Here is a 24,690-nt window from a genome sequence, read left to right on the forward strand (position 1 = left end):
TTTTTTTTTTTTTTTTTTTTTTACGGGCTCATTATAGATATGCGCGCCGATAAGTACTACGATAGTACATGTATGTTAAACGTATCGTGCATTAGCACGATTACGACGCATAAAAAATCGATAGCGACATTGCCGATGCATCGGATCAAACCGGCCAACTTACCTTCGATCTGTTGAACGTTGCCCGACAGAAAAATCAGAAATAGCAGGATGAAATATATGCAGATTGGCGGCTCGATAGTCGATCGATTGAAATACATGCCGTAAGCCTCGGCAGAATCTAACACTCCGAGAATCACGAAAGTCTCGATAATGAAAAGTATCGTCGGGGAGGATCACTCGAACGCGAGTACGCCTCAGGGACAATTTCATTGATAAGGGAAGAGACAGCGAAGTAGGTACGGTTCGCTATCTGCACGAGAGCCACTTGAAACGTATGCAGAAGACAGGAATATACATTATCATGTTGAAGGGCTAGCCTTCGCTAAATGCAGAGACGATGTTCGATAAAGGCAACGCGGCTAGCGGCGAAAGAAACCCGATTTGCACTTGACTGCTTATTGACGCGGGATTATTCGAGGCCACTGAACGGATCGGTAGAAACAGTGGCGTGGAAATTAGCCGCCCTTGATTTTCATTTTTCGCCGTTCAACGAGGATCATCGATTACGGTAATTATCGTTGACAAAAAGAAAGACGATTAATTGAAAGTCTGCGTCTGCCAGTTGGAATATCTCGAGTCACTTGGACGTTGAATGGGTTCCAAGGAGGCAACCGTGTCTCTCGAGGAAGTCACTCGTAAACCAATCGAATCGAACGCAGAATCACGGCGCCGAGTCGCGACTGACAGCGAGACGTCGCGAAAACACGTTGTGTTATCGGCGTAAAGGACTATTTGAAAATGTCTGAAGGAAGCTTCAAGACGAAACTGTTAGCCGCGTGGGCTCCTCTAATTTTAGTACCTCCCACTGGAACACAGATTCGTATCCTTCTCTTTCTCTTGCTTTACACGTTGGCTACTCTCGATTTCCACCTCTCTATCTCTGTCTCTCTCTTTCTCTCTCTTTTTCTGTCCTTCCTCCTTCACGCCACTCTTCTACCACCTCACGAATTTACTTCTATATCTATTTTAATTCCGTCATCGGTGACATTACTTCGCTCGCATAGCTTCGTCGTCAAGGCGACATATAATCGGTTCCTTGGAAATTTCTTCTTCGGTACGACTCGGCCTCTTTTCTTTCGCGATACGAGAATTGGGTCTCGTAAAATGCAGAAGTCGAGCTCTTTTCCACTTTGTTATTTTAGAGATCACATCGCGCAGTGTTGGTGATAACATTGCTGAAATAAGAACGCCAGTGAAGCAGAGGAAAATCAGAGGGAAATCGAAATACAAGCGCCACTGTACAGAAACGATTAATGGCTTTTGTCTTTCCCATCCACCGTGCCACCACTTCTTTGATGGCTTTTTGCGTTTTCTCACCGCGAGGCGGTACCATTTCCGCCAGCTCCCTTCGCGTACGTAATTTATTCACACTTAAACCGGATTTTGCTAAGTCTTTTTCTTGGCCTTTTCACTGGCTCCGGTCTCTTTTAAAGCCGATTTATTGGAGCAACATCGCAAATTCGCGTACACTTTTACGCAGCCACGGGACGCGTTTCGCAAACGCTTTCCAGATGGAAGAACGTGTCTCCTCTTTGTATACAACCAATCTCGCATTACAATTGAGAATAGGAATTCTTGCCGAGGACGATCCTTGCTTAACAATCGTATTGGTCACTATCGATTGATATTTTAAATTAATTTAAATATAATATGTGGATAATTTTTTGTCACTCTGTTTATACAACTCGAAACTCGTGATGTTCTCGCTGTGAAAGAATTCCAGTGACTTTTTTTTTTAGAGTTGCCTCGAAAAGTCTCCTAAACTCTGCCGATTTATTGGAACAATAACGTCTAGATCGTATGCACGTTCGTATCTCTCGTTGAGCTACGATATATTTCCGTCCATCCAGATGTAACGAATCATTGACGGAATAATATCGTACTACCGATAGTACACGCTGGTGTATTTATTACACGCATTGAGAACGCGTGTATTTTATAATAAATATTATAGAAGCTTGTTTGTTCGCTCGTAAGGAATATCAAATTCATTCGTTCGGATATCAGGTTTGCTCGTCTATATTCTAAATTTGTTTTTTGCTTCAATCCAATGGAATTCCCGAAATGACAAATTTTCGAAACTTCCATCGATACTCGTCGCGAGACGAAACCTATTAACGAACAGAGAAACAGGAAAGCGAAATAAAATTCCTCGTTTAATTCCACACGTTCGTCTTTATTTCTTCGAAACGTAAAATACAACGATTAAAACATCTTAACCTCTCGTTAAAGGGTAAATCGCGTAAAAATCGATGGTGCAGGATTCGTAATCGAGAGTCGTTCGAACATCTTAATCGTAGTCATTGGCATCCAACGGCAGAGCAGACGAGAGTTTAATTCCCCGGTTGGTTTCCTGTCCATGCAACATTAAGCAGAGCCCCGCTGCTTGCACATTTCTTTATCGTCATCCGTCGAGTGACAGTAAAAGCTGGGCCTGGGTTATCGGAATGACACTTCGTTACAGTCGAACGAGGTCGCCGGCAGTCTGCTCTCCGTTGCTACTTCTTATTGCGCGAACGAATCAAGTGTTCGCTGTAAAAAGATTTACCGAGAGCACAAGGATTTCTTTCACTCGGGTAATTTATTGAGATGTATCGCGAACTGTTCGGACGATCGTTCGAATAGACCTATTTCAACGAGGTGAGGAGTAAGCAATTTAAATTCCTCTTATACATGCAGTGTCTCGTTGAAACTGGATCTTCTTCTTACGGTTGAATTATCGTCTTTCTACTTTGTTGAACTCGAGGCAGAGGATGTCTTCCGAGGTGGGATTTAGTTTGGAAAAAAATTTTGATCCGACGGTGAAGGTAGCCTAATTAACTCTTAATTAAATCAACGGTTCAATCGTGAGAACTGGAGTTTCTCAGGTGTAAATGTTTGGGGTCCGCCGTTATTAATGGATGTCTTGAGTAAGCGCATTGTAGCGTGGGATTCGTGGAATAATGAAAAAAAGAAAAGAAGGTCGTGAATATTATTTAAACGCAAACACATCGAAATTGTATATTTATAGAATTTTTCACCGCCATTGACTTTTTATATGATAATATCAGACAGTAGTTTCCACTCTCATCCTACGCAGCTAATTACAATCACACTTGTGCAAAATGTCAAACGTGTATCTGTTTCTCTTTCGGTGCATATTAATTAATTTAGCTGAAGTGTAAAGCGTCGCGATCGATACGTGTACGCCGGTACACGAGCTATTATTTCGTATTAAACGTCCATGACAAACCATGTTCTACGTACTAACGCTCCGACGAAGGAATAGCAAACGTTTCACTCCCACGTAGCTGCCTCGAATTGACATGATCACAGCCAGTCATTACGCAGATGGAATATGACAATGAAAAGTTGCATCGAATCCTTTCATTTTCTCAAGGTAATTCAAAGTATGCACGAATCTCACCTCGATCTTAGAAGGTTTATATGCTCGCATCCATAAGCCAATTGATACACTTGCGATAAACATAAACAGATATCGTAATTACTATAGTGCATTTTAAAGATTTTATTTATTTTATTAAAATTCGTGTTCAAAAATTTCCGAGTATCCCGTGACTTACGAACGCCAGTGTACAATCCTTCGAATACCTTAGAAATCGCAATGGGAATAGATGAAAAGTACACATCTTGGTTTTATCATTCTGAAATGCGCATGTGTTTGCCGCGTGTTTGCTGTCGGGGTTCGATAAAACGCCAAAGTTTTTCGTAATTCCTCTCTTCTGCGAAGATTATCGCGATTAACCGCTATCGCGGGATCGATCTGGAAACAGAGAAGCGGTAGGAACGAGTCGCAGGGAAAAGGAAGACGAGGAATTGAACAGATAAAGAGAAAGATGCGAAAAAAGAGGAAAGAGGGAGCAAGAAAGATTAAGAGAGATGCGCGAAAAGATAGAGAGTACACGTCGCCTTGAGTTGCATTCGCCCGATTGTCCTTTTTAATTAGCCCCCGATCTCTTGGTACGTCCAGTCAGGTACGTCGACCAAGTTGCAGCGTGTCTTCTTAATTGTTAATGGGAGTTACGCCCATTCGAGTCCTCTAGAACGAGTTTCGATCGGGCTGGTTGCACTGTGCTCAGCCAAATGGAAGCGAGGCCTCGGCTAAGAAATTCTAAATGCTCGACCGATGTTCAGAAGCGCTAAAACGATCCAACGATCCTAATCAATGCCGATCTACGATTTGTATTCCAGACACATTATCGTAAATCATCGTTTCCCGATCTTTTAGTAAATCCTACTATACCGGTTGTTTTCGATTCTACGCGTTATAAAGCATCGTCAAACCTATAATTTTACGTTGTTCTTTGTTTTTATCGCGTCCCGCGTTAAATTGGAAAACGACGAATCGCTTAATCGCAAACGATACATCGGAAGTTTTCATGTTTAATAGGATACATCGCGTGTGGCAAATTATGAACCAAAGGAGGAGTCGGATCGCGGCCTAAGTAGCTTCAGTGTCAAATTGGCCATTAAGAAGACTGTATTCTTCGGTAACATCGTTTCTCATTTGTTCAAAATGTCGTTTGCGATCAGAGTGTTTTGAACCGCTACCAGTTATTACATCCCGAGGCTAAGTAAAAAGACGCATTTATCGTAAATGTTCCTCGCGACATAATGACGTGGCCGCGATGTTCCGGCCGATCAAAGCTCTCGATGCGACGCGCTGTCTTTTAAGAGGTATTACCGTGTAAAATGCCATGGGATGATCTTCCAACTCTTCGCGTCGGCTTCCTTTCGCTGGCATAATCGCTCCGTTAAAACAAAACGACTTCACGCAACGACAGGAGCTGCAATATAAATCAATGCATGCACAAGATTATTATTGCTCGAAATTGCACGAATTATTCCTGATCGCCGCGCCATCCCCAACTTTTAATCGAATCTCGGAGAGATTTAAAGCGATTGTCCCCCTTTCATCGGTGTTGCGAAACTTTTTACATTGGAACTCGTCCTTCTATAACATCCGTTCGAGCCGCTTCAACCACTCTTCTGTAACTTAATTGCTCGATACGCAACGCGTCCACGCTAACATCGTCTTTACTTTATCGTACGTAATTATGCAGTGCAAAGATGTGTCCGTACGTGATTGCGTTCTGGTCAGACGTGAAAGTTTAAACATACGAAGAGTATGCTCCGAGTTTTACGGTGCAGTTCTATAGGTATACGAGCAATATTTTTACTTACTCAGGTGATTCACGGCCGGTTGAGAAGCAATCACGAACATCTTCCTGTGCGATGGAAAAAATTCCGACGTCGGGATTATGCTTATGGATATCTCATTCTGGTTGTTACTCGGACGATTGTCGCGATCGTTTCGTCGATTGCCGTGCGTGCTGTGTCTTAGTTGTACACCTTGAATATTATGTCTGCAATTACTGACTATGTAACTGCTCACCTAGTTTCAAAAAAAAAAAAAAAAAAGGGGGAATCAAAATATTCCTTGGAGTAATCGGCGATCGTTAAGGAAATTAAACGAACGCGCCACATCGATTCTAAGGGAACACGATATCGATGATTGATAATGAAACGACAAACACAGATATGGAAAATACAATTTCTTAGGTTTCGTTTCGTTTACGTAATAAATTTCTAGAAATTTCAATAAAGCGAACGTTCCTAAGATCAGAGATCATCGAGGATCACTTACCGAAGATATGATAAAAACAGCGAGTAAAGCAACGCCTAGCCAAAAGTACCAGGCTTCCCAGAAGTGTCGTGGTGGCCGTCTTTGCACCAGCAGACAACACTGCGAGTTGCAACAGCAATACAAGCAATATTTATCCGGTGTACACGCGTATGGTTTGTTCGTTTCGCTATCTTCCGTATTGTTTCTTAGATCCGCGTTACACTCGTAGTAAAGGCGAGCCATATCATAAGTTGAACATGATTTCTTCCTTTCGGTCGTCGAACAATTATATCAAACTATATCTAGTATATATTGGGAGCGTTTTAACTTTATTCGAAAGTAATGGACAAGCGAGGCGTCGTACGGATCGATGAAACTACATCGAGTCACGAGAGATCTAAAAAAAATCGCGTTATTTTCAGAATGCATAGCGCCGTCGGCGCCGCTTAATTTACCACTCCAGACACCTGTTCCCCTTACTTACTCGGTTGATGACACGCGACAAGCTTACGATTCCTTCGCGTTCATTCGTTTTTTTTTTATTTTTCGTCCGATTTCGTACGCGAATCCTTTCAACGCGGTGACATACCCGAAGACAACTGCTCTGCCACTCATTTGTCCGTTCAGTGTTATCACTATCTGGACTGGACAAGCTTGCAATAATCGATAGAACGAGCTTGGCATGTCCTTATTCACACGCGACTTCTAATCGATACATTAAAATGACCGCGTTTGTAATCGTTAAGAAGAAACTGTGAACGATTTGTCATAATTTTCACAATCTATGGTTCCCTCGCCGTTTAAGAACGAGGAATTGAAAGAAACTCACGGCTTGAAACTAATGAAATTTATTCAGACATTATATTATCAAATACAGATTTGCGCAACAATAATGTATTTGAATGTCTTGAATACAGTCAAATTTTTACATTATGTTATTAAATAATGACGATATCATAAAGATGAAGAGACAATCTAATATTGACTGGAATCGTGAGGTGGTGGAGGTGGAGGTGGACCTCTTGGTGGGAAGGGTGGTCGAAATTGTGGAGGTGGTGGCGGCGGTGGTCCACCCTGAGATACAGGAGGAGGCGGTGGATGCCTCCATGTTGGAGGAGGTCGCGGTGGTGGTGGTTGAAACTGTCCAAATTGCGGAGGTGGAGGTGCTCCAGTAGATGAGGGAGGCGGAGGAGGTGGAAATTGACCTTGAGGTGGCCCACTCACTCCCCAATGAGGAGGTGGTGGTGCCATCATTCTAGGTGTCGTCTGTTGCGATTGAGACGTTGAAACGGGCATAGGTGGCAATGGAGGTGGCATTCCAGGCGGTAAAGGAGGATGTGTGGCCATTGACATCGGAGGTAAAGGAGGCGGAGGAATACTTGCTGGAGGAAAGCCACTCGATGGCGGCGGTGGAACAGGTGGTGGTGGTGGGTGACCCATTGGAGGTCCTGGTGTTGACGGAGGTGGAGGTGGTGGTACAACCATTCCATGATGCATCACATGATGTTGAGGATGATGAGTAGCTTGGTGAGTCGCTGCATTGGAATTTGGAATCGGAGGTGGTGCCAAAGGAGGAGCATCGGCAAATAATTGATGAGGCCTGTCTGCTTGACTTAGCGGGTTTTGAGCAGCTAACAATCGTTCAGCAGCACTACCATGTCTTTCTCCTTTCGCGTCGCGTTTGAAAGCGTATGATACGGAAATCGGTCTGTTGCATAAGTACTGACCGTTCATTGCTTCTATACTTGCATCGGAGGCATCGAAGGAAGCAAAGTTTATGAATGCAAAGCCCTTGGAGTTTCCTGTTTCAGGATCTCTCATTATCTGAAATATAAAAACATGTTATATATTTTGTAAACACTTATTATTAATTATTGTTTGTTAGCAGCATGCATTACTTTTGGCGTCTGAAGAATTACTCCAAATGCACTGAAGGTGTCGTATAATAGTTTCTCATCTACTTCTGGATCAAGATTTCCAATAAAGATATTAGCACCAACATCTAGGTTCTTCTGATGAGCACTTGCTTTATTTACTCTTATTGGCTTTCCATATAATTTTATCATGTTCATTATCTTAATAGCATAGTCAGCATCTTCTTCTCCCATAAATTCTACAAACCCATAGCCCTGATGCATTTGTGTTACTCTATCTTTAGGCATATGCACGTTGACTGAAAATATTTTCAAGGAAATTCAATTACTTTAAAAAAAAATTTTAAAGCAGATATAATAATATTGTTACATACCCACTGGTCCTGATTGGACGAACAGTTCCCACATAAGGGATTCCGTGACCTTATCATCCAATCCACCGACATATATTGTGGCATCTAAAAGATATAAAATATTTTATTTGCACTATAAAAAATTACTATATATATATATATAAAATTGTTAACCTATAAATTGTGTTTACGTACACATAACCTAACACAACACAATATTTTTAGTTTTAATATATTATACAAGATTCGTTCCATAATTGCAATTAGGATTTCAATAAGAAGAAAAATCAAAATATTATAATATATATATTTATCTAAATATTTTAAATAGACACGTACCTTGATTACGTTCAGCAATAGGACCGGCCGCCATGATTGCCAATTATTATACTAGTGGTCTGAACTTGTTCGGCTACCATGATAAGATTGATATTCAAAAATGTTATTAATCTATATCACTGGATAGTTTACAAAAATGTTGTTATTAATAATAACAAACTTCGATAAAATCAACGAAATAAATAAATTCTTAACAGAAGAAAAAATGATGAGATTTATTTTAAAACATAGTAATACAAACAAAAAACAAGATAAAATCTATAATGACATTTAATAACACTTATTCTTAAGTTCTTTTAATATAATGTAATATATATTTTTAAGCTTTTAAGTAGTACTGGTCCCTTGTACTTCTTGGGTTGCTGAAATAAATGCATTAATTATATTTTTATACATATTTTTATAATTAATTCTATGTTATATGCATAAAATGTAATTAGTACAAACGATTGCATTGGTTGTTTACCTTTATAAGAATATTCCAAAGCAGTTGCTATAGTTCTCATATCTCCTTCAATGCTGCGTGCCCAATTCTCAGCATCACCAATTTCTTTTAATGCACTGGAGAAAGCTTCTACTAAATTCAACCATGACTGTGTTTGTTTTGCAAAATTTGTTGCGCTATGTTGTAATTGTTTTGCTTCCGCATCGAGTTTCTTCTGATTGAGATATGCTTGTGCCACTCTACATGATCAAATATTCCTTTAAAAAACAATTACATTGTAATTGTTTCTCGTCAAAGGACATCAAAAACTTACCCAACATTTAAATGGTCAACTAAAGCTTGTGTCAAGTTACTTGCAGCTTGCACAGCTTCTTTCCTCTTTTGCTCTGTTGTAACAATATTCTATATAGTTATTCGTAAGTATAGTCAATTTATAGAAGATCAAAAGTATGTTTATTACTTTTACCTTGTCTTTCCTTTCTTGCTGCTTGTTTGCTTTGGTGCTCTTTTACAATAGCAGATAACATCTTTATTACTAATCAGTTGTATTACTAAGGTTCCAGTGGGTTACTGCAAATGCTAGGTTCCTTTGTTTTTAAAAACCTATAAGTAATACCACTCGATTTATTTTTTTCAAATATGATATCTACTGTTTATGGAAAATTTACTCACGATTAATGACTATCTATATTAACATATTTATTCATTTTTAGAGAGGTACATTTTAATCTATTAATTCAAATAACAAAGTTATTGTAAATTCTGCTTAAAATACTACACTGCTGGTTAGTACTTAATGTCTCAACAATTTACATTGCAGAAGAGCAATTTGCATCAACCAATAAGTAATGCTTTTAGGTTAGAATAGTATATTCTAATAATAAACAACGTATCATCTGTTCAATCAAGGATTGAACAAAATTGTACAAAAGCAAGGATTGATATTAGAACATACCTCGGCAGACAATAGCGTTTTCCTATAGATGGCAGTACAGTCGTGCATTTTTAAGTCTAGTGTACGCAGTAACAAATATGGCGACTAGTTCTCGTTGGTGTAGAGTTTACCTGTTGATAATCGAATCACATTTGGCTTAAAGGAAATTTCTGAATTATCGTAATACTAACGAGGCGATTTGCCTCCATCAAACTCCTCGGTTATCACAATATTCTGCTCTAATGAGGTGTTCAACATTTTCATACAAAACAAGTGTAAGCAAACGATGTATCAGTATTTCAAGTATACGAAAGTTAGGAAAGAAGTGTTGTCATTGTTTTCGCATTTAGCATAAATTGTTGGACAATGATTTTCAACGTCACAAATAGTTTGTAAAGGATCAGATAGTTAAGAATTCATCAGAGTTTTCATTCACGTGTAACGAGATAAATAAAAATGTAACGTAATTGCTGTGTTTACCCGCATAATTAGCTCTCTCTGTTTTTCTTTGAAAAAGCGTGTATCAAAAAATTCATATGAGAGAATGGCAATTCGCATTACACTAGAATGTGGACACTCATCAATGTTACGTATGCGTACTACCCCTCAGGGCTATACTCATGATTGGGAATTATTTGTGCGGGGTATTGATAATGCTGATATTCACCACTATGTTGAGAAAGGTAAATATACTTTTAAGGAAATACCATGCATCCATAGATACAAATCCTCCGACTTATTTTGGTTTGTATTCCAGTGGTTTTTCAATTACATCAAACATTCTCAAAACCAAAGAGGATCTTAAAAGATCCACCATTTGTGTTAAAAGAGTCTGGATATGCTGGTTTTGAGATTCCAATTCACATTTATTTAAAAAATAAGGATGAAGGTAGCAAAAAGATAGAGATTTTATATGACCTTAACTTACAATTTAGTGGTCCTGCAATTACAAATGTCATAAGACATACTGAAATAATTAATAATCCTTCAGATGACTTTAGGAGGAAACTATTGAAAGGTGGTGGTGTGAGTATATCTAATCCTATTTATATAGGTTCTTATCTTTCTATATAAATTCTATATTTTTCTATATAAATTATAATATTAAATTAAATATTATATGTTTAGGTTCTTGTGTCCAGTTCTGATAATTCAGTTGAAAAGAACGAATCTAAAGCATTAACTATGGTTGGTAAACCAAAGTTGAGTGGGAGTGAGTCGAAGAAGCACAAAAATATAGAGTCAAAAACTTCAAGTTCTTTTGCTGAATTATTCGGTACACCTCTGAAACCTACAAAAGTATCTCAGGACACTAAAAAGTCTACACCACAAGACAAATCCTCGGCTTCTAAATCATTAATTACCACAGAGAAGTCTGATAAAGTAGACAAAACAAAATCTAAGGATAGTCCACATAAAGATCCTAAAAAGGACAAAATGGAGGATAAAAAGGACAGAAGGATCAAAGAGCAACCTAAAGATAAAAATCGAAGTAAGGAGAAATTAAAAAGGTCTGCTAGTCCTGGAAATAAGAATCATCCTAGTCCTCCTAATAAAAGGCCACCATCACCTCCATCAGCTGGAATAAAAAGAGCTTGTAGCCCGTCTCTGCCTCCTGCAAAGAGGTCAATTTCCCCAAAATCAAAGGAAAAGGAAGTGAAAAAGGTAACTTTTGAAAAAGAGAAAGATAAGAATAAAGAAAAAGATAAAGTAAAAGATAGTTCTAAAAATGTTGTCGATGCGTCTAAGGGTGAAAAGAAAAAGGACAAGAAAAAGCATAAAGAAGATCGGGATAAAGAACGAAAGGATAAGTATAAGGAAGGAGAACGGCCTTCCTCAAAGGAATCTATGAAAGTAGCCGAGAAGAAAAATAAATCAGAGAAATCCGAGAAATCCGAGAAAGAGAAGAGTCAAGAGTACAAATCGGCCAAAGAGGGGAGAAAGTCGCCGAAACCTCCGAAGGAGAGTGAGAAACCAAAAGATGAGAAATTATCGAAGACAGAAAGATCTGAAAAGATCGAGAAGTCTGAGAAGGCGAAAGATAATAAAAATGAAAAAGACAAGCAGAAGCACAAGCATAAAAAAAGGGATAAAAAGGATAAACGGGATAGTAGCAAAGATAGAGACAAGAAAGAAAAACGCGACAGGATAAAGTCCTCAACAGAGAAACAAAATAATGTGCCTAATGTTCCAGTAACCAATCCCCTTTCAGTACTGGAAATGCCAGAAAGAGATAGTAGCGATTCAGCGCCATCCATAGATGACGATTCCTTCCCTGAATCAAAATTAGTGCCTATGGTTAAGAAAGAAGTAGAAAATTTAACGGTGTCTACACCGCCGGCGGAACTGACGAAACCACTTTCACCTGCAATTTCTACAGACATTAAAAAGGATAAGGTAGACCGAAACAAAAGGGACAGATCTAAAGGGAGTAAAGGGGAGGAAAAAGAAATCCGTAGAAGGAAACGACGGAGTGATAGTAAAGGCGATGACGACCATGTGGTTAAAAGAGAAAAGGATAGAGGTCATTCGACATCACCTCCTTTGGAGCCCGTTTCTTCGAGTCAATCACCAGTTGTGGTGGATCAAGAAACGGTTCATATAAAGACGAAGGATGGTCGTGGTGTTATAGAACAAGTCGCCGAGAAGCGTGTCGAGGCGGAAGCGGAACAAGTGGCCCCTGATTCAACGAATAGTACTTTGGTTGATTCAGACATAGGAGAGCCACCCGTGTTTTCAGAAGACTATGTGTCACAGTTAAAAGACTTGCAACAAAAGATAATGACTTTGCAAGATAATCAAGAGTTACAGAGAGTTGTTCAGGTAATCGCAGAAACCGGTCAATACGAGATTACAAAAAAGACATTCGATTTTGATCTGTGTGCTCTGGATCGTAGAACGGTGCAGCGCTTACAACAATTTTTTGCATCGTGACCGTCTGTAGCGTAAATCATGACACCTTTTATTATAAATTATTATTCTATGTATGAAGTCATTAAGTTATTTGAGCTTATAAACGAGATTCCTCCAGACTAATATATATACATATATACGTATGTATATATATACATATGCATATATAAAAACAAGTAATATACAAGACCCCAGGAAAAATTTTGTAGATACCGATGTCCTTGATAAAGAAGAGAGGAGTCTACTTCTGCCTGGGTATACGATTCAGATTTTGCATACTTTCCTCTTAACATGCCAACTGAGTACTTTCGATCGCATTAACCCGGAAAACGTGCATAATTGATCTATGGAAAAGAAAATGCTGTTTATGAATCGCAGCTATATGCTTATAATTCTAGTTTCTTTATCGTTCACCGGATCAGCTTATTTTCTTACATTTTTATATATTTCCAGCACCTGTTATTTTTACATTGTTTTATAGACATATAAATAATACATAATCTGTGGAAAGGATAGATTAAAAATCGTATATTGTATTTTCGTGTAATATAGAGTATTCATCGTTTCTTTCAAGAACATTAGGATCTGCAGTGCATTTTTATTTATGTAGATACAATACGTACATATATATATATATATATATATATATATATATATATATATATATATAAAATATATATGCATTATATATAAATGTATGTGATGTATATGAATATTACATATGTTCATTACAAACATATATTTGATTTCTTGTATGGTAAAGATATATAAAAGATTATGTTGACTTTAATGATGTTAATCGAAAACGTTCAAAGATTTCGTGCATCATATTGCCTTCTACATAGATATATTCTTGATATCTTTCAGAGAATTTAGCGTAGGTTCATCTATCTGAACCGAGGGTGATCATTATATTTATTGATATTTTCATATGGGACGTAATTAAAGTAAGAAACGTGTGGAAGAATCATTTGATAATTTATATTTTATATTAATGCTCGTTTATATATTCCATTATTATTATTATTATTATTATTATTATTATTATTATTCGTTTATTATTATTATTATCATCAATATTGCTATCATGTAAAATACATTGAAGAAACGATGAGATTTGTTTCAACAAGTCGTCATGGTCTTCTCAATCAGAAATATTTGAGCAGTACATTCTATGCAATATCTTATTTTGTATTCACTTCTACAAAGAATTTTGTAAGTATTATTAAAGTGAATTAGGTATAAATAATATCGATACGTCACGTTAGGAAGAAAAACTGGAAGCACCCCGACTATAAACTTCGCTATAAATTTGTTCTCATTATGCGTCAATGTTTTATCTTTGTGTTTGTTTTATTATCCATTGGAGTTGCATTTAATTCGAGTGGAAATCAATATTTTGTTTTATGAATGGAGCACGTATCTGTGTCATGTGTTTTCATCTTATTTAAGATTTTTATCATGCAAATTACATCGATATATGTATAGCCAATTTCTACTGTGTGAATGTTTGTATATTCATCAGGAAAACTTTTCTTTACCATATTGTTATTCTGCATCACCTGTATAAATTACATTGTATTTACCATGTCATTACAGAATGGTGTTGCGTGCAATTGATAGCCCAAATAGTCTAATGTTTTTTATAATGTTATTATTAGGTAACGAAAATTGTATATTAGATAAATACTGTGGTAGTTTTTATAGTTTTTGTAGTGCATTATTTATTGTATTAGAGAAAGAAATATCTTGAATGTTGACTAAACGAGGAAATCTATTTCGATTCACGTTAATTGGCGCCATACGTATCGAAGTGTTTTTTTCTATGTTCGTTTTTGCTCAGTCGTTTGGGCAAATTTGCGTTGCCAAAACTTTAATAACATTAATTGATATTAATTGATAATAATGTTACAGGAAGGTGATTGCGATGAAAGAGATTGAAGACATAATATAATATATAAGACCAATAACATGATCTTTAGGCAAATTGAACTGATTTATCACTTATGAAATTACAGTATCTTTTCTTTTTTCACATCGTATATTTCACTATAATTTTAAACTGCATTTTATGCTTTTGAACAGTCCTATTTATTTTATTCGAATTATACTCATCAAATGATATGCTATGAATCAAAGAAATTATTTTAGAACCGGGGCATTATTAGAAACAACAGAATGGCTATATACTCTGATGTTATATTCAGATCATTGGTACATCGTTTACATTGTTATTAATTGAATAATTTTAACTGATCATTCGAACCACAAAGTTTTATAAAATCTACCCTTTGTTAGCCGAATATTAAGAGTTTAAACGTTGTTTCTCTCCATAGAAGATGTTTTATTCAATCCCGTATCAATAAAGTTTCAAAAAGAATATTTCACTGTCCTAATATCAAGTAAACGTCACAAGATACATTTGTATTTTATCGTTTTATCATTCGGCCGATAAGTATATCACGGAATAATGCGCAGTTTCAACAACGAGAATAATTGTGGCAGAAAGTTTATCTTAGCGTAACTTTTGTATCCTCAACATATTCATTGTCTTTGATTGTTACAGTTTTTTAATACACATTATATACAATTATATAATACCTGCCTTTTAGATGTTTTTCTTGTTTTGTAGAAATTATTCATGTTTTACAGATGAGTTTGTATATTTTTGTTCGTTGCATGCTCGAGTTTTGACTGAGTGTTATGTTTCCGTGGGTGGTGTCATACATGTCTAATTAGGTGTGTATATTTGTGAAAATAAAGTGATCCCGAGTATTCGCGGGCCATTGGAATAGACTAATGTTGTATATAATAATAATAAAGATTATGCACAACTACGCGAGGCAACGTTTCTAGATAATTACCAAATGTAAATAGTAGATAAGCAAATGTGTGTATGATTAATCATGACTTTCGAGGATATAGTACAAGACAGCACTCCAGAATTGATATGCCATTCGGTGTACATTTATGCGTTCATTGTACATTTAATAAGTACATTGATGACTAATAAACATCTTATATAACTGTGCCTCTATAAAAATATGTCACGATAATTTTCAAACTAGAAAGAAGGAAATCCGACAGGTATATTCCCAACGTATACACATGAACGAGAAATCTCTTTTTATTTCCATGTAGTTGATAATCATTAAATTTTTGTATACTCACCTCTCCTTGTTGCAAGACGACGACGATACTTTTAATAAAACTTTCCGTATAGCGAGCGAGATAGAGAAATAGAGAAAGAGACAGATACGGATCCTGCTAAAAATAGAAGTAGCTTTCCGATTCGAAATCTACTAAAAGTCCTTGCAATTAGTAACGAGATACCACATTACAGCAGTTTATTGGGTGTAATATTTCGTACAACAGTGTAACAGAGTAAAATTCCTTACGGATCTCCATACATTGACCATCTTCGTCGCGGTAACGTCGTACAACTAGACAAATAATATCCGATTTCCGACGATCTGTTCTCAGCCTCAGTGCTTTTTTGGCCGATCGTGCAACGATTGGTCGCGTTTTGGAGTCCTTGATGCGTAACATTGCAGTTCCATCCCCACGCATGACATTGTAATTATAGTAGGAAGCACAAAAGATCGAAATAACTTAGTATCCTGCCAATTCGGCGAACGTGGAGTCCATCTCGTCGGCGAGTGACTTGTATCTATCCTTGTTGATGCCCAATTCGTCTGGAAAAGTTGATAAAATAATCGAATTGCTGATATATTTCCTTCTTTGATTTTAGTAACATTTTACATCTAACGAGTCGTTTTACATCTAATCAAGAACGATCCTACGAACTTTCTACTTGATTCTTGTGCATTTGCCCGGTAAACAGTTGCACTTCGTTCAGAATTGGAAACGTTTCGGGTAACTCGGTTCAACGAGCTTTCGTTTACCGGTCAAGCACGGATCGATACACTACTTATTTTAATGAACCTAAGTCACAGTTTGGAATTAATGTGAACATAGAGATCATCAGAGTTTGTTCGCTATTGAAAGTATGTTAACCCCTACGCAAAAAGAAGTTATATTAGATGGAAATGTTATGATGCAACGACATTCGTTCTAAAGAAAAAAAAAGAAAAAGAATAAAAGCACACTTATAGCTTGATCAAAATATAGGAATGTCGTACAACGTGGTGTATGTCAGTGTGCTCGTACAATTCGAAATTGTACACAAAATGCATCGTGTGATAGGAGATGTTAAACGAAGCGGTTAATACTTTATCACTTTACTCGAAGCATGTAAGTATCGTGAGGTGTAGTATACCTTTGCAGGAGTCTAAGACAAAACAGTTTTACAAGGGATTGGTAAATGTACCTGACGTACGACGGCCCACATAAACGTGCGAAGCTTTTTGTTTTATTTTATTCTGTTAAGTGCCTTGTGTGTGTATGTTCATGTGTTCTTGTACGCGTATATTAATAGACAATGCTTAACGTAAACGACAAGTACTAATTAATCTGTTTTTATAAAAAAAAAAAAACTAAGCAAAGCGCTCCCAAATCGGACGATTGAAACAGTGATCGGGCAGTAAACAAAAAAAGAAAAAAGAAGGGAAATCACAAGAGAATAAAATGGAACCAACGGAACTTTAAACATGAACGATGATCGATAAAAAAGAATGATACTGTCGGTTTTACATGACCGTGAGAACGCAAGAAAAAAGGCAAAAAAAAAAAAGACGGAGAATGCACTTTTAACATCTCCTTTGTTGGTTTTTCGGTCGTAAAAAAGTAAAAATTACGCCCAAATTTGGAAGCTATTGCAGCGGAAAAGAAGAAAAAATCAGCTAAAGCGGAAAAGTATCTTTGAAAGAGAGAAGATAACGATACAGAAATAGCTAAATATGTTTCGTGTACAGGAATAAACGAGAAAATTTGAAACGACTATGGATGATATTTTTTTTTTTTTTTAGTAGCCAGAAAGCTCAGAGAATGTCTTGTCCAATTCTTCGCAAATCGTTTTGCGTTTCTCCTTCTGCTGGTGCAATATGTCTGCAAAGAAAATCAGTTGCGTTGCACGATGAAGTGTCGCTTGTTAACGCGGATATCTATTAACGAACACTACCTTCGTAATCTCTGTAACTATAAAGAAATTTATGCGAGTAAAAATGAATATTTTTTTTTAAATCACTCTCTTATTCATATTCAGTGGAAAGTCGCGGCTCGACTAAATTTATCAACGTAACTTGAAAATATTCGTAATAATTAATCGACTTGCGACGTGTGCAGCATGTACTAAAGTGTGTTTGACGTTATTCAAGGTTGGCAAATTGGCCACGAGTCTTTGATTGCATTCCAGTAGAATTGGATAACGGAAGCGTTGCTGTCAATTTGCCAAATTACGTCAGACACCCGTTTAGATTCGGTGCAAAGTACTCTGAGATCACTCTGCAGCAACGCAGTAGTAAATATTTGTAAAGAAATAAATTCGTTGCTTATTTAAGAAAATACGCTGCTTAAACGATGTTAATCCAGTAAAGATGGTGTTAGAACGAAAGGAAGTCATTTCGACTTTACCTTCGAGCCTGTCGACCTCCTTCTGCAGTTTCTTAACAGTTTTCTCAGCAAATTCGGCACGGGCTTCAGCTTCCTTTAGTTTCACTGTTAGGGTCTTGAGCTGGCGCTTGAACTCCTCGACTCTTTGATTAGCCTAATCGAATCCAGTCGGTCAAATTGTTTATCCGAAATGCGTTCCCAAACACCATGAAAAATCGACAAACTCACCTTCTCTTCGGATACTTCCAAAGATTTCAAGCTGTTACCGACCACTTTAAGTTCCTCTTCAAGTTCCATGATCTTGCTGTAACGTTGTAAATAATATGCTTTAAGTAGAAACAATTATTTACGAGTAGACTGTGAATTTTTCATATTGTTGTAAGTAAACAGAATAAAATGGAGATTCATTTTACCTTCTACAATTTATGATACAAATACTCACTCTGTCGTTGGTACTTTACCTACTTTTCTATGTTATAAGGATTCTATTGCATCGTTAAGTTTTACGTAAACGCATAGAAAGTCGCAATCTATTTACGAATAACATTCCTCGGGAGCAACTTACGCTTCACCAGACTTGACTCGATCCTCAGCGACTTCCAACTCGTCTTCAACAAAGGCCAGCTTTCGCGATACTTCGTCCGATTTCCCATCAGCGTCCTCGGCAAGCAGACGAGCCTCTTTCAGTTGATTCGTCAGCTGATCCATCCTCTCTTCATCCTGTTGCGCGCGGTTTTCCAATACTTTGCACATACTGCAATTACGTTCATTAACATAATTCCGTTTCTATCTATCGTACAACAGTTTCACGATCGACTTTCTCAACATTTACCGGCTAGATTCGTCGGCAGCCTGAGAAGCTTCGGCCAACTTGGCAGTGGCAGTGTTCAATCGTTCCTCGGATCTCTCCAAGTCCTCCTCAATCAATTGTACTTTTCGGTTCAGAGCGGCGACCTCGGATTCGGCCTGAAATTAGAAAGCTCTCGTGACTCATTGGCCTTTTAAAAAAGGGGGAGCACAGGGCGAAACAGATGATCCCTCGTGTTACGAGACACCATAGCTAGCGTAAAACTGCGTCACACTGAGTCATCGATCTTAAAACGAAGGTATAAAACTACGGTATAAATATAAATAAAATTTCTCGGCGAAAAATTGACTTGGACCTGGTCCAAGGTAAACTGGAGCAATGACAGAACTAGGGCGAAATCCTTAATCGTAACAGACTAACGGAAACATTAGGTTACTCACGTTAGTCAGAGCTTTCTCTTTTTCTTCGAGATCCTTGTTGGCCTGATCCAGGGCTTGTTTGTTGGCTTGAAGGTCGGCTTCAACCTGGGTAAGCTTCTTTTGTAATTCACCGACTTCCTCGTTGACCTTATCCGCGCGCATATTCGCCTCCTTCGCCTGTCCTTCGCAGGCATCGGCTTTATCCATCGCATTATCCTTTTCAAGCTTCATCGCTTGCATCTTCTTCTTGATCGCGTCCATGGTGGCGGCCTTTTTCTTTTGCCGGCTTCCTTCAAGAAACTATCGAGTTCACTGAAATTTTCCATGATCCTTTCTCTTAACGATTGGTCGAACATCGTTTCTAGTGGTCTTTCTGATTAGGTGTTAAAAATTTCGAAACACTTGAAACGTGGCAATCGATGTTTGTCTGTTCGATGAAACAGCATAAACTTGGATTTCTCGATGTTAGTGGAATTATATCAACGGGTTTAGTCTTGGCAGACAAATCAGACGAGATTATCGATTTCAGATAAGTCGTAAGGGGTCTTTTGTTCTTCTACGACGCGATAATCGTCTCGTAGAAATATATCTTTTACACTTGCGAGGAGAAGATTTGTATAGAAGTCACGAGTCACTCACTGCGAACATACACTTGATAAAAAATTAATATACGTCTTATAGTCTTAAATACGTAATTAGAGTCAAAAGATGGGCCCATTCGATATAATAATTAATTGACCGTTTAAATATTTCGATGAACTCTATGAAATACACGTTTGAAATAAATATCTTGTAATTTCTATATATATTTTCGGTTTTGTTTCAAGCTACATCGACGTAATCATGGCAATTGCGTCTCGTTACAGCGTTAATAAAATTTCGAAAGGTTTTGCATGACACATATATGCAATATACGAAGACAACAGTATAAGAGGAATTATAAATCACATTTTCTCCGCTATATATCTTTGAACTTAGCAAATTCTCTGCTCTTTTAATTGCGTATTTTATGCGAAAATACTCTTTCCAGACGTAAGACGCTATCGAAATCAAAAGACCAAGAAGAATGCGACGCTACCTCCTGTGATCTTCATATTCATACATGGTCTCTACATGAATTCGAATACTTTGATGATCCACCGTATACATATGTTTCACGGCTGTGACTCGTCATCGTTTTAACCCTGAAAATAAACGGATGGGTCCGCGAATAAAGTAGGCGATGGGCTTGCATATTTTCACGATCGTAGGGAGTTCTGCGAGTCATAATCCGGCAGATGATACCGTCCGGCTTCGCGATGACGAGGAACGGGGCACATCGGTGCGTCTACGGAAATAGCATCCATAGGCAGGCTCTATAAATATGCGCGGAACGACGAGGAGAGGACGGCGGCCGACGTTAGTGAGGCCGCAAGGCGAGGAGTCCAAAAAGCACGAGCGTAACCCAGAAGAACGAGCTTTACTTGGCCGCCACCGACGACCGACATTCGATCTAACTGCCGCGTATTAATAGCATTTACGAAATCATCGTCGCCACCTCGCGATCTCGCGGTTCGATCCTGCATATTCGGTTCTTGGGATTTGTCAAGCTATAGGAAATGTTTCTTTTTTTTTATTTCACTCGTTATGCCGAATTTCTCCAATTGGAAGTACAGAGAGCAAGACCCGATTAGCCTTTTACTTGTGAATAGAGTAAAGAATTTATACAATGCACCTCGTATGAACAGATATATAAAATATACAAAGTAAAGTAGAAATACTCGCGGTGGTGTTAAACCGAACACGCTGAATCTGATCTCCATTTCGGCCCCGTTTCTTTAGCTACGTTCACGAGCATACGAATTTGCATAACCGTCAGCAGTGTACTTATCGCAACAATATCTGTGATATTGTTGTTAACCTATGACGAATATATCGATCAACCGATCGATCAATCTTCGATCGACGAAGCGTGGATTAATTCCGGGGACATGTAAGTTACACGATGGATATATTTCGTAGTCGCTGGAATGTAAACAAGGTATAAGATCGCAGAAGGGATGGGAATATTTGAATTCATTAAATCGATTATTCGATAGCTGAATGACCACATTCGACCCTATTTCCGGATATTAATAGCACCTGGAAAGTTTTGGCATTTGGTTACCCATGGGTGCCAAAATGACATCACTGACCATCATTCTCGGTGGTCGATAACAACAGCGAATTGGCCGGGTTATTTAATAGCAAACAGGCGTTGTTAGATGTTTAGCGGATGAATTTTGATTGCCTTTAAGGTTTAAGCGAGACTACGGAGATTAATGGTGTAGAAAGATCGTTATGCGAATGCTACTTACGACATTGCGTTTTGTTAGATCCAAAAGTAAATTCCCGAAGCGTTAGCAGAGCTGTTGTTAATTGGCAGCGGTTAATATGTTGCAAAAGCGCCCCGGTTCCTTACACCGTCGGTCTTCCTGCAAGCATTTAAACCACTAATATACTTTAATCGCGTAGACAATTTGGTGTATCGATGCAGATAGGATGAATGATTGGATCGTAACGATTGATTATAGTTAATATCGAGTTGGGCTTTTCAAAATACGTAGTATTCGTCGAATTCACTAGGCAAACGTTAGCGGTTGAAAATAGCACACGTAAACGAAACGATTCGATGATGGCAACCGGTTTATTTTTGCCACAAAGTGGACCACAATATTTCATCTTTTCGAGATTTCTCATTAACATCTATAACATTTTCGTTATCTGAAATTTTAACGTTGATTATAGCCAACGAAAAATTGTATCGTAAAACGAGGTACTAACATGACGTACATTTGTTAATGGTAAGCAGTGTTATGTTAGGATTAACGCTACTTACAAGCATCGCCAAAGCAGTTTTTTTGTGAAAAACTTTCGAGACGGATGCACCTCGAAGCCAAAGCGGATTAATTCGCTTCCACAGCCTTCTCCGTGGCTGGCACTGTTTCGTTGCAAATCAAGTATTTTCTACGTGCGTTTTTCAACTTGAAGCTTGTTAGTCGAAGAAGCAGCTCCATTAGTAGCGTAATAAATCTTCGTGGTAACAAAAATTCAACGATTAATCCAACTATACAGTCTTCTTTCACCGAACGGTTCCATCGTCGAAGATGAAAATCTTCGACATCCTCAAGTTTCTCGCACTGGTGAATTTTGCACCAGTTCTCACGCACACGTCCATCCACATCCTTCCTCCCTTTCTTTCTTTCACACTCGCGTCACGATCACCGATCCATGGAACAAAAGATAGCCGAGCATCGAGAAAACGAGAATGTAGAAACAGCAAGAGAATAAAAAAAGAGAAGCGATCGGTCGGGGAAGAATTTCGTGATAATTCACTTACCTAACCCGAGCGAGTAGAGTGGCGCGAGTCGAGTGTTCCGAGGGTGCTTCGTAAAGCTTCTTGCTCGACGAGGACGCTTGTAATCGAGGCGAAGCCGAAGGTGGGGAGCCCAAAAATGGACCGCCACAGAAAATTCTACGGGGGTGGGGTCCTCCGCGTTTATTTTCTGCTCGCGCCTCCTCGAAAATTTCTCTCACCTTCCAATCGGAAGACACTGGCTGGATTCAGTGATTTTCCAATTTACAGATCGATTTCGAATTACGAAATATGTTTATGATAAACCGTTCAATTTATCTTATCGGTGTTCAAGATAGATTTTATCGGTCGATATTGTTATTTATCTGTTAGTAGATGTAAAGACAATTAATTTGCTTCCTCTACGTTGAATCGATTTATAGATATACATTTATGGCGTACATCGTACTAGTATATATATATATATATATATATATATATATATATATATATATATATATATATTTATAGATGGATTTCGAATTGCGAAACGAAATTTTCCAAGGAGACTAGTTTAATGATCTTAACAATGTTGAAGGTACGTTTTAACGATTCTGTTATTAGGTGTAGAAATCAATTTCGTGCATTTCTAATAAAGATATTGTTTCACTGTATATTTTAAAGCTATCGAGTATTAATCTTGACATTCTTAAAATATGGCATAGATGTATAAGATGATCTCGAGAGGCAATTAATTTTCAATTGAAAAATGAAACTAAAAGCCGATTCATTTTCAATCGGACTGACTGCAAAACAAAATCGATAAATTTGTCTAAATAGAGCACATCATTAATTCGACATCTAATATATGAAATCATTGATTATATTAGTGATATTAGTATTATGATATTAGTAGTATTTTTATTGTACAATGTTATACGTCAGAACATTAGAGAATTGAAACAAAAGAACACGATAACGATTTTAACGATTCGACCATGGCCTGTTTCGTTGTTCGTTACTATTTTCGAGTGTTTTGCAGCGTGTTATACTTTATACACCGAATAGGAGCTTTTAACTAGCTACAATCAGACGGTCAGAAATAATAAACGTCTAGCTTGGTAGCTCGAGTAACAAACCTTGAAAAAAGGCGTAAATATGCGTAAGATTACTAATCGTAGATATTCATCGTGATAGTGTTTGTGTCCTCTAAATGTATGGACCATAGAGCCACATTCATTACGATTAAAAATATTTTTCGGTTGCACTTATGCAACCTTGTCTAGTCGACATGAAAGATCACGTCTGCTATATATGTAGATCAATATATTAAATCGTTCTCCCAAGTTCGAAGAACGATCTTTTACCTTCACTTTGTTTTCATACGAACAATAAATAAAATTTTCTAACATCGTTCTGCTTTGTTAGAAATGTCGCTATGAATTCGGTGCTTAAAATATCTACCTCTATTCCGGCACAGAATCAAAAAGCTTTCAAAAGTTTGCAACAGGATTGTCAAGTGTACAGGCTCGTTTAACGTTCTGATTGATCTAAATAAATGTTTCATAATAAATGTCATTTTTATGGTCTATAATACAATACAAAATTGTTAGAATCTGCAATAATATTTTATAATTTAATAGTCGAAAGTATTGAAGTTTTACTATGTGACGTAAAAAATTATAAAGATATAGAGATCAGAATTACAGTGATTTTTATTTATTATATAGATTTATTTATTGTGATTGAAGCAAAAAATTATAACTATTTAATCTGAATGTAATGCAGTAATGTGATACAACTAAAGACAACAAAATTTAACTACTCAACTTACTACCTACAACTAACAATTTACAACAACTTATGAGTAACGATTTAACCCGCAACTAGTCGCAATTCACTGCAAACTCCAACTGCAAAATTATAGACTACTTTTTTTTTTATCACAAAGGATATAACCTAAGAAACACGAAGATGGTACTCCGCTGGGGGT

At 37.5% G+C, this 24,690-nt stretch overlaps 6 protein-coding genes across 7 annotated transcripts in view; 1 reads left to right on the plus strand and 5 right to left on the minus strand.

The window, feature by feature from the left end:
* Positions 1-917, minus strand: part of LOC100749437 — a 7,048-nt gene extending 6,131 nt beyond the window's left edge. Inside the window, exon 1 of the mRNA XM_003487599.4 lies at positions 164-917. Coding sequence (XP_003487647.1) covers positions 164-260 — 97 coding nt within the window. The 5' untranslated portion in view covers positions 261-917. The remainder of the gene's footprint in view (positions 1-163) is intronic.
* Positions 918-2,317: 1,400 nt separating this feature from the next.
* Positions 2,318-6,403, minus strand: LOC100746175. Its single transcript, XM_012382714.3, has 4 exons — positions 6,273-6,403; positions 5,810-6,185; positions 5,347-5,557; positions 2,318-4,949 (listed from the first exon to the last, which is right to left on the minus strand). The coding sequence occupies exons 2-4, from the start codon at positions 6,029-6,031 to the stop codon at positions 4,933-4,935; spliced, it is 450 nt and encodes a 149-aa protein (XP_012238137.1). The 5' UTR covers positions 6,032-6,185; positions 6,273-6,403; the 3' UTR covers positions 2,318-4,932.
* A 217-nt stretch (positions 6,404-6,620) lies between these two features.
* On the minus strand, positions 6,621-8,525 carry LOC100749555 (splicing factor 3B subunit 4). Its single transcript, XM_003487600.4, has 4 exons — positions 8,355-8,525; positions 8,037-8,120; positions 7,687-7,961; positions 6,621-7,612 (listed from the first exon to the last, which is right to left on the minus strand). Exons 1-4 carry the CDS (start codon positions 8,386-8,388, stop codon positions 6,764-6,766), a joined length of 1,242 nt encoding a protein of 413 aa, XP_003487648.1. The 5' UTR covers positions 8,389-8,525; the 3' UTR covers positions 6,621-6,763.
* A 25-nt stretch (positions 8,526-8,550) lies between these two features.
* On the minus strand, positions 8,551-9,730 carry LOC100749672 (biogenesis of lysosome-related organelles complex 1 subunit 1). The gene is made up of 5 exons (XM_003487601.4): positions 9,472-9,730; positions 9,266-9,402; positions 9,113-9,185; positions 8,821-9,038; positions 8,551-8,716 (listed from the first exon to the last, which is right to left on the minus strand). The coding sequence occupies exons 2-5, from the start codon at positions 9,324-9,326 to the stop codon at positions 8,682-8,684; spliced, it is 387 nt and encodes a 128-aa protein (XP_003487649.1). The 5' UTR covers positions 9,327-9,402; positions 9,472-9,730; the 3' UTR covers positions 8,551-8,681.
* A 35-nt stretch (positions 9,731-9,765) lies between these two features.
* Positions 9,766-12,806, plus strand: LOC100749873 (protein AF-9). 2 transcript variants are annotated; one of them, XM_012382727.3, is made up of 4 exons: positions 9,766-10,008; positions 10,251-10,416; positions 10,491-10,759; positions 10,862-12,806. In XM_012382727.3, exons 1-4 carry the CDS (start codon positions 9,976-9,978, stop codon positions 12,665-12,667), a joined length of 2,274 nt encoding a protein of 757 aa, XP_012238150.1. In that variant the 5' UTR covers positions 9,766-9,975; the 3' UTR covers positions 12,668-12,806. The 2 variants fall into 2 exon arrangements, with proteins under 2 accessions (XP_012238150.1, XP_003487650.1); XM_003487602.4 differs by having other exon boundaries at positions 9,766-10,416.
* A 3,158-nt stretch (positions 12,807-15,964) lies between these two features.
* LOC100749990 (tropomyosin-1) lies at positions 15,965-23,129 on the minus strand. Its single transcript, XM_003487603.4, has 7 exons — positions 22,743-23,129; positions 19,406-19,696; positions 18,990-19,123; positions 18,723-18,911; positions 18,386-18,461; positions 18,179-18,311; positions 15,965-16,341 (listed from the first exon to the last, which is right to left on the minus strand). Exons 2-7 carry the CDS (start codon positions 19,643-19,645, stop codon positions 16,259-16,261), a joined length of 855 nt encoding a protein of 284 aa, XP_003487651.1. The 5' UTR covers positions 19,646-19,696; positions 22,743-23,129; the 3' UTR covers positions 15,965-16,258.
* Positions 23,130-24,690: the final 1,561 nt, after the last annotated feature.

The sequence above is a fragment of the Bombus impatiens genome, unplaced genomic scaffold (genome assembly GCF_000188095.3).
Source record: "Bombus impatiens unplaced genomic scaffold, BIMP_2.2 scf_0166, whole genome shotgun sequence".
Classification (NCBI taxonomy): domain Eukaryota; kingdom Metazoa; phylum Arthropoda; class Insecta; order Hymenoptera; family Apidae; genus Bombus; species Bombus impatiens.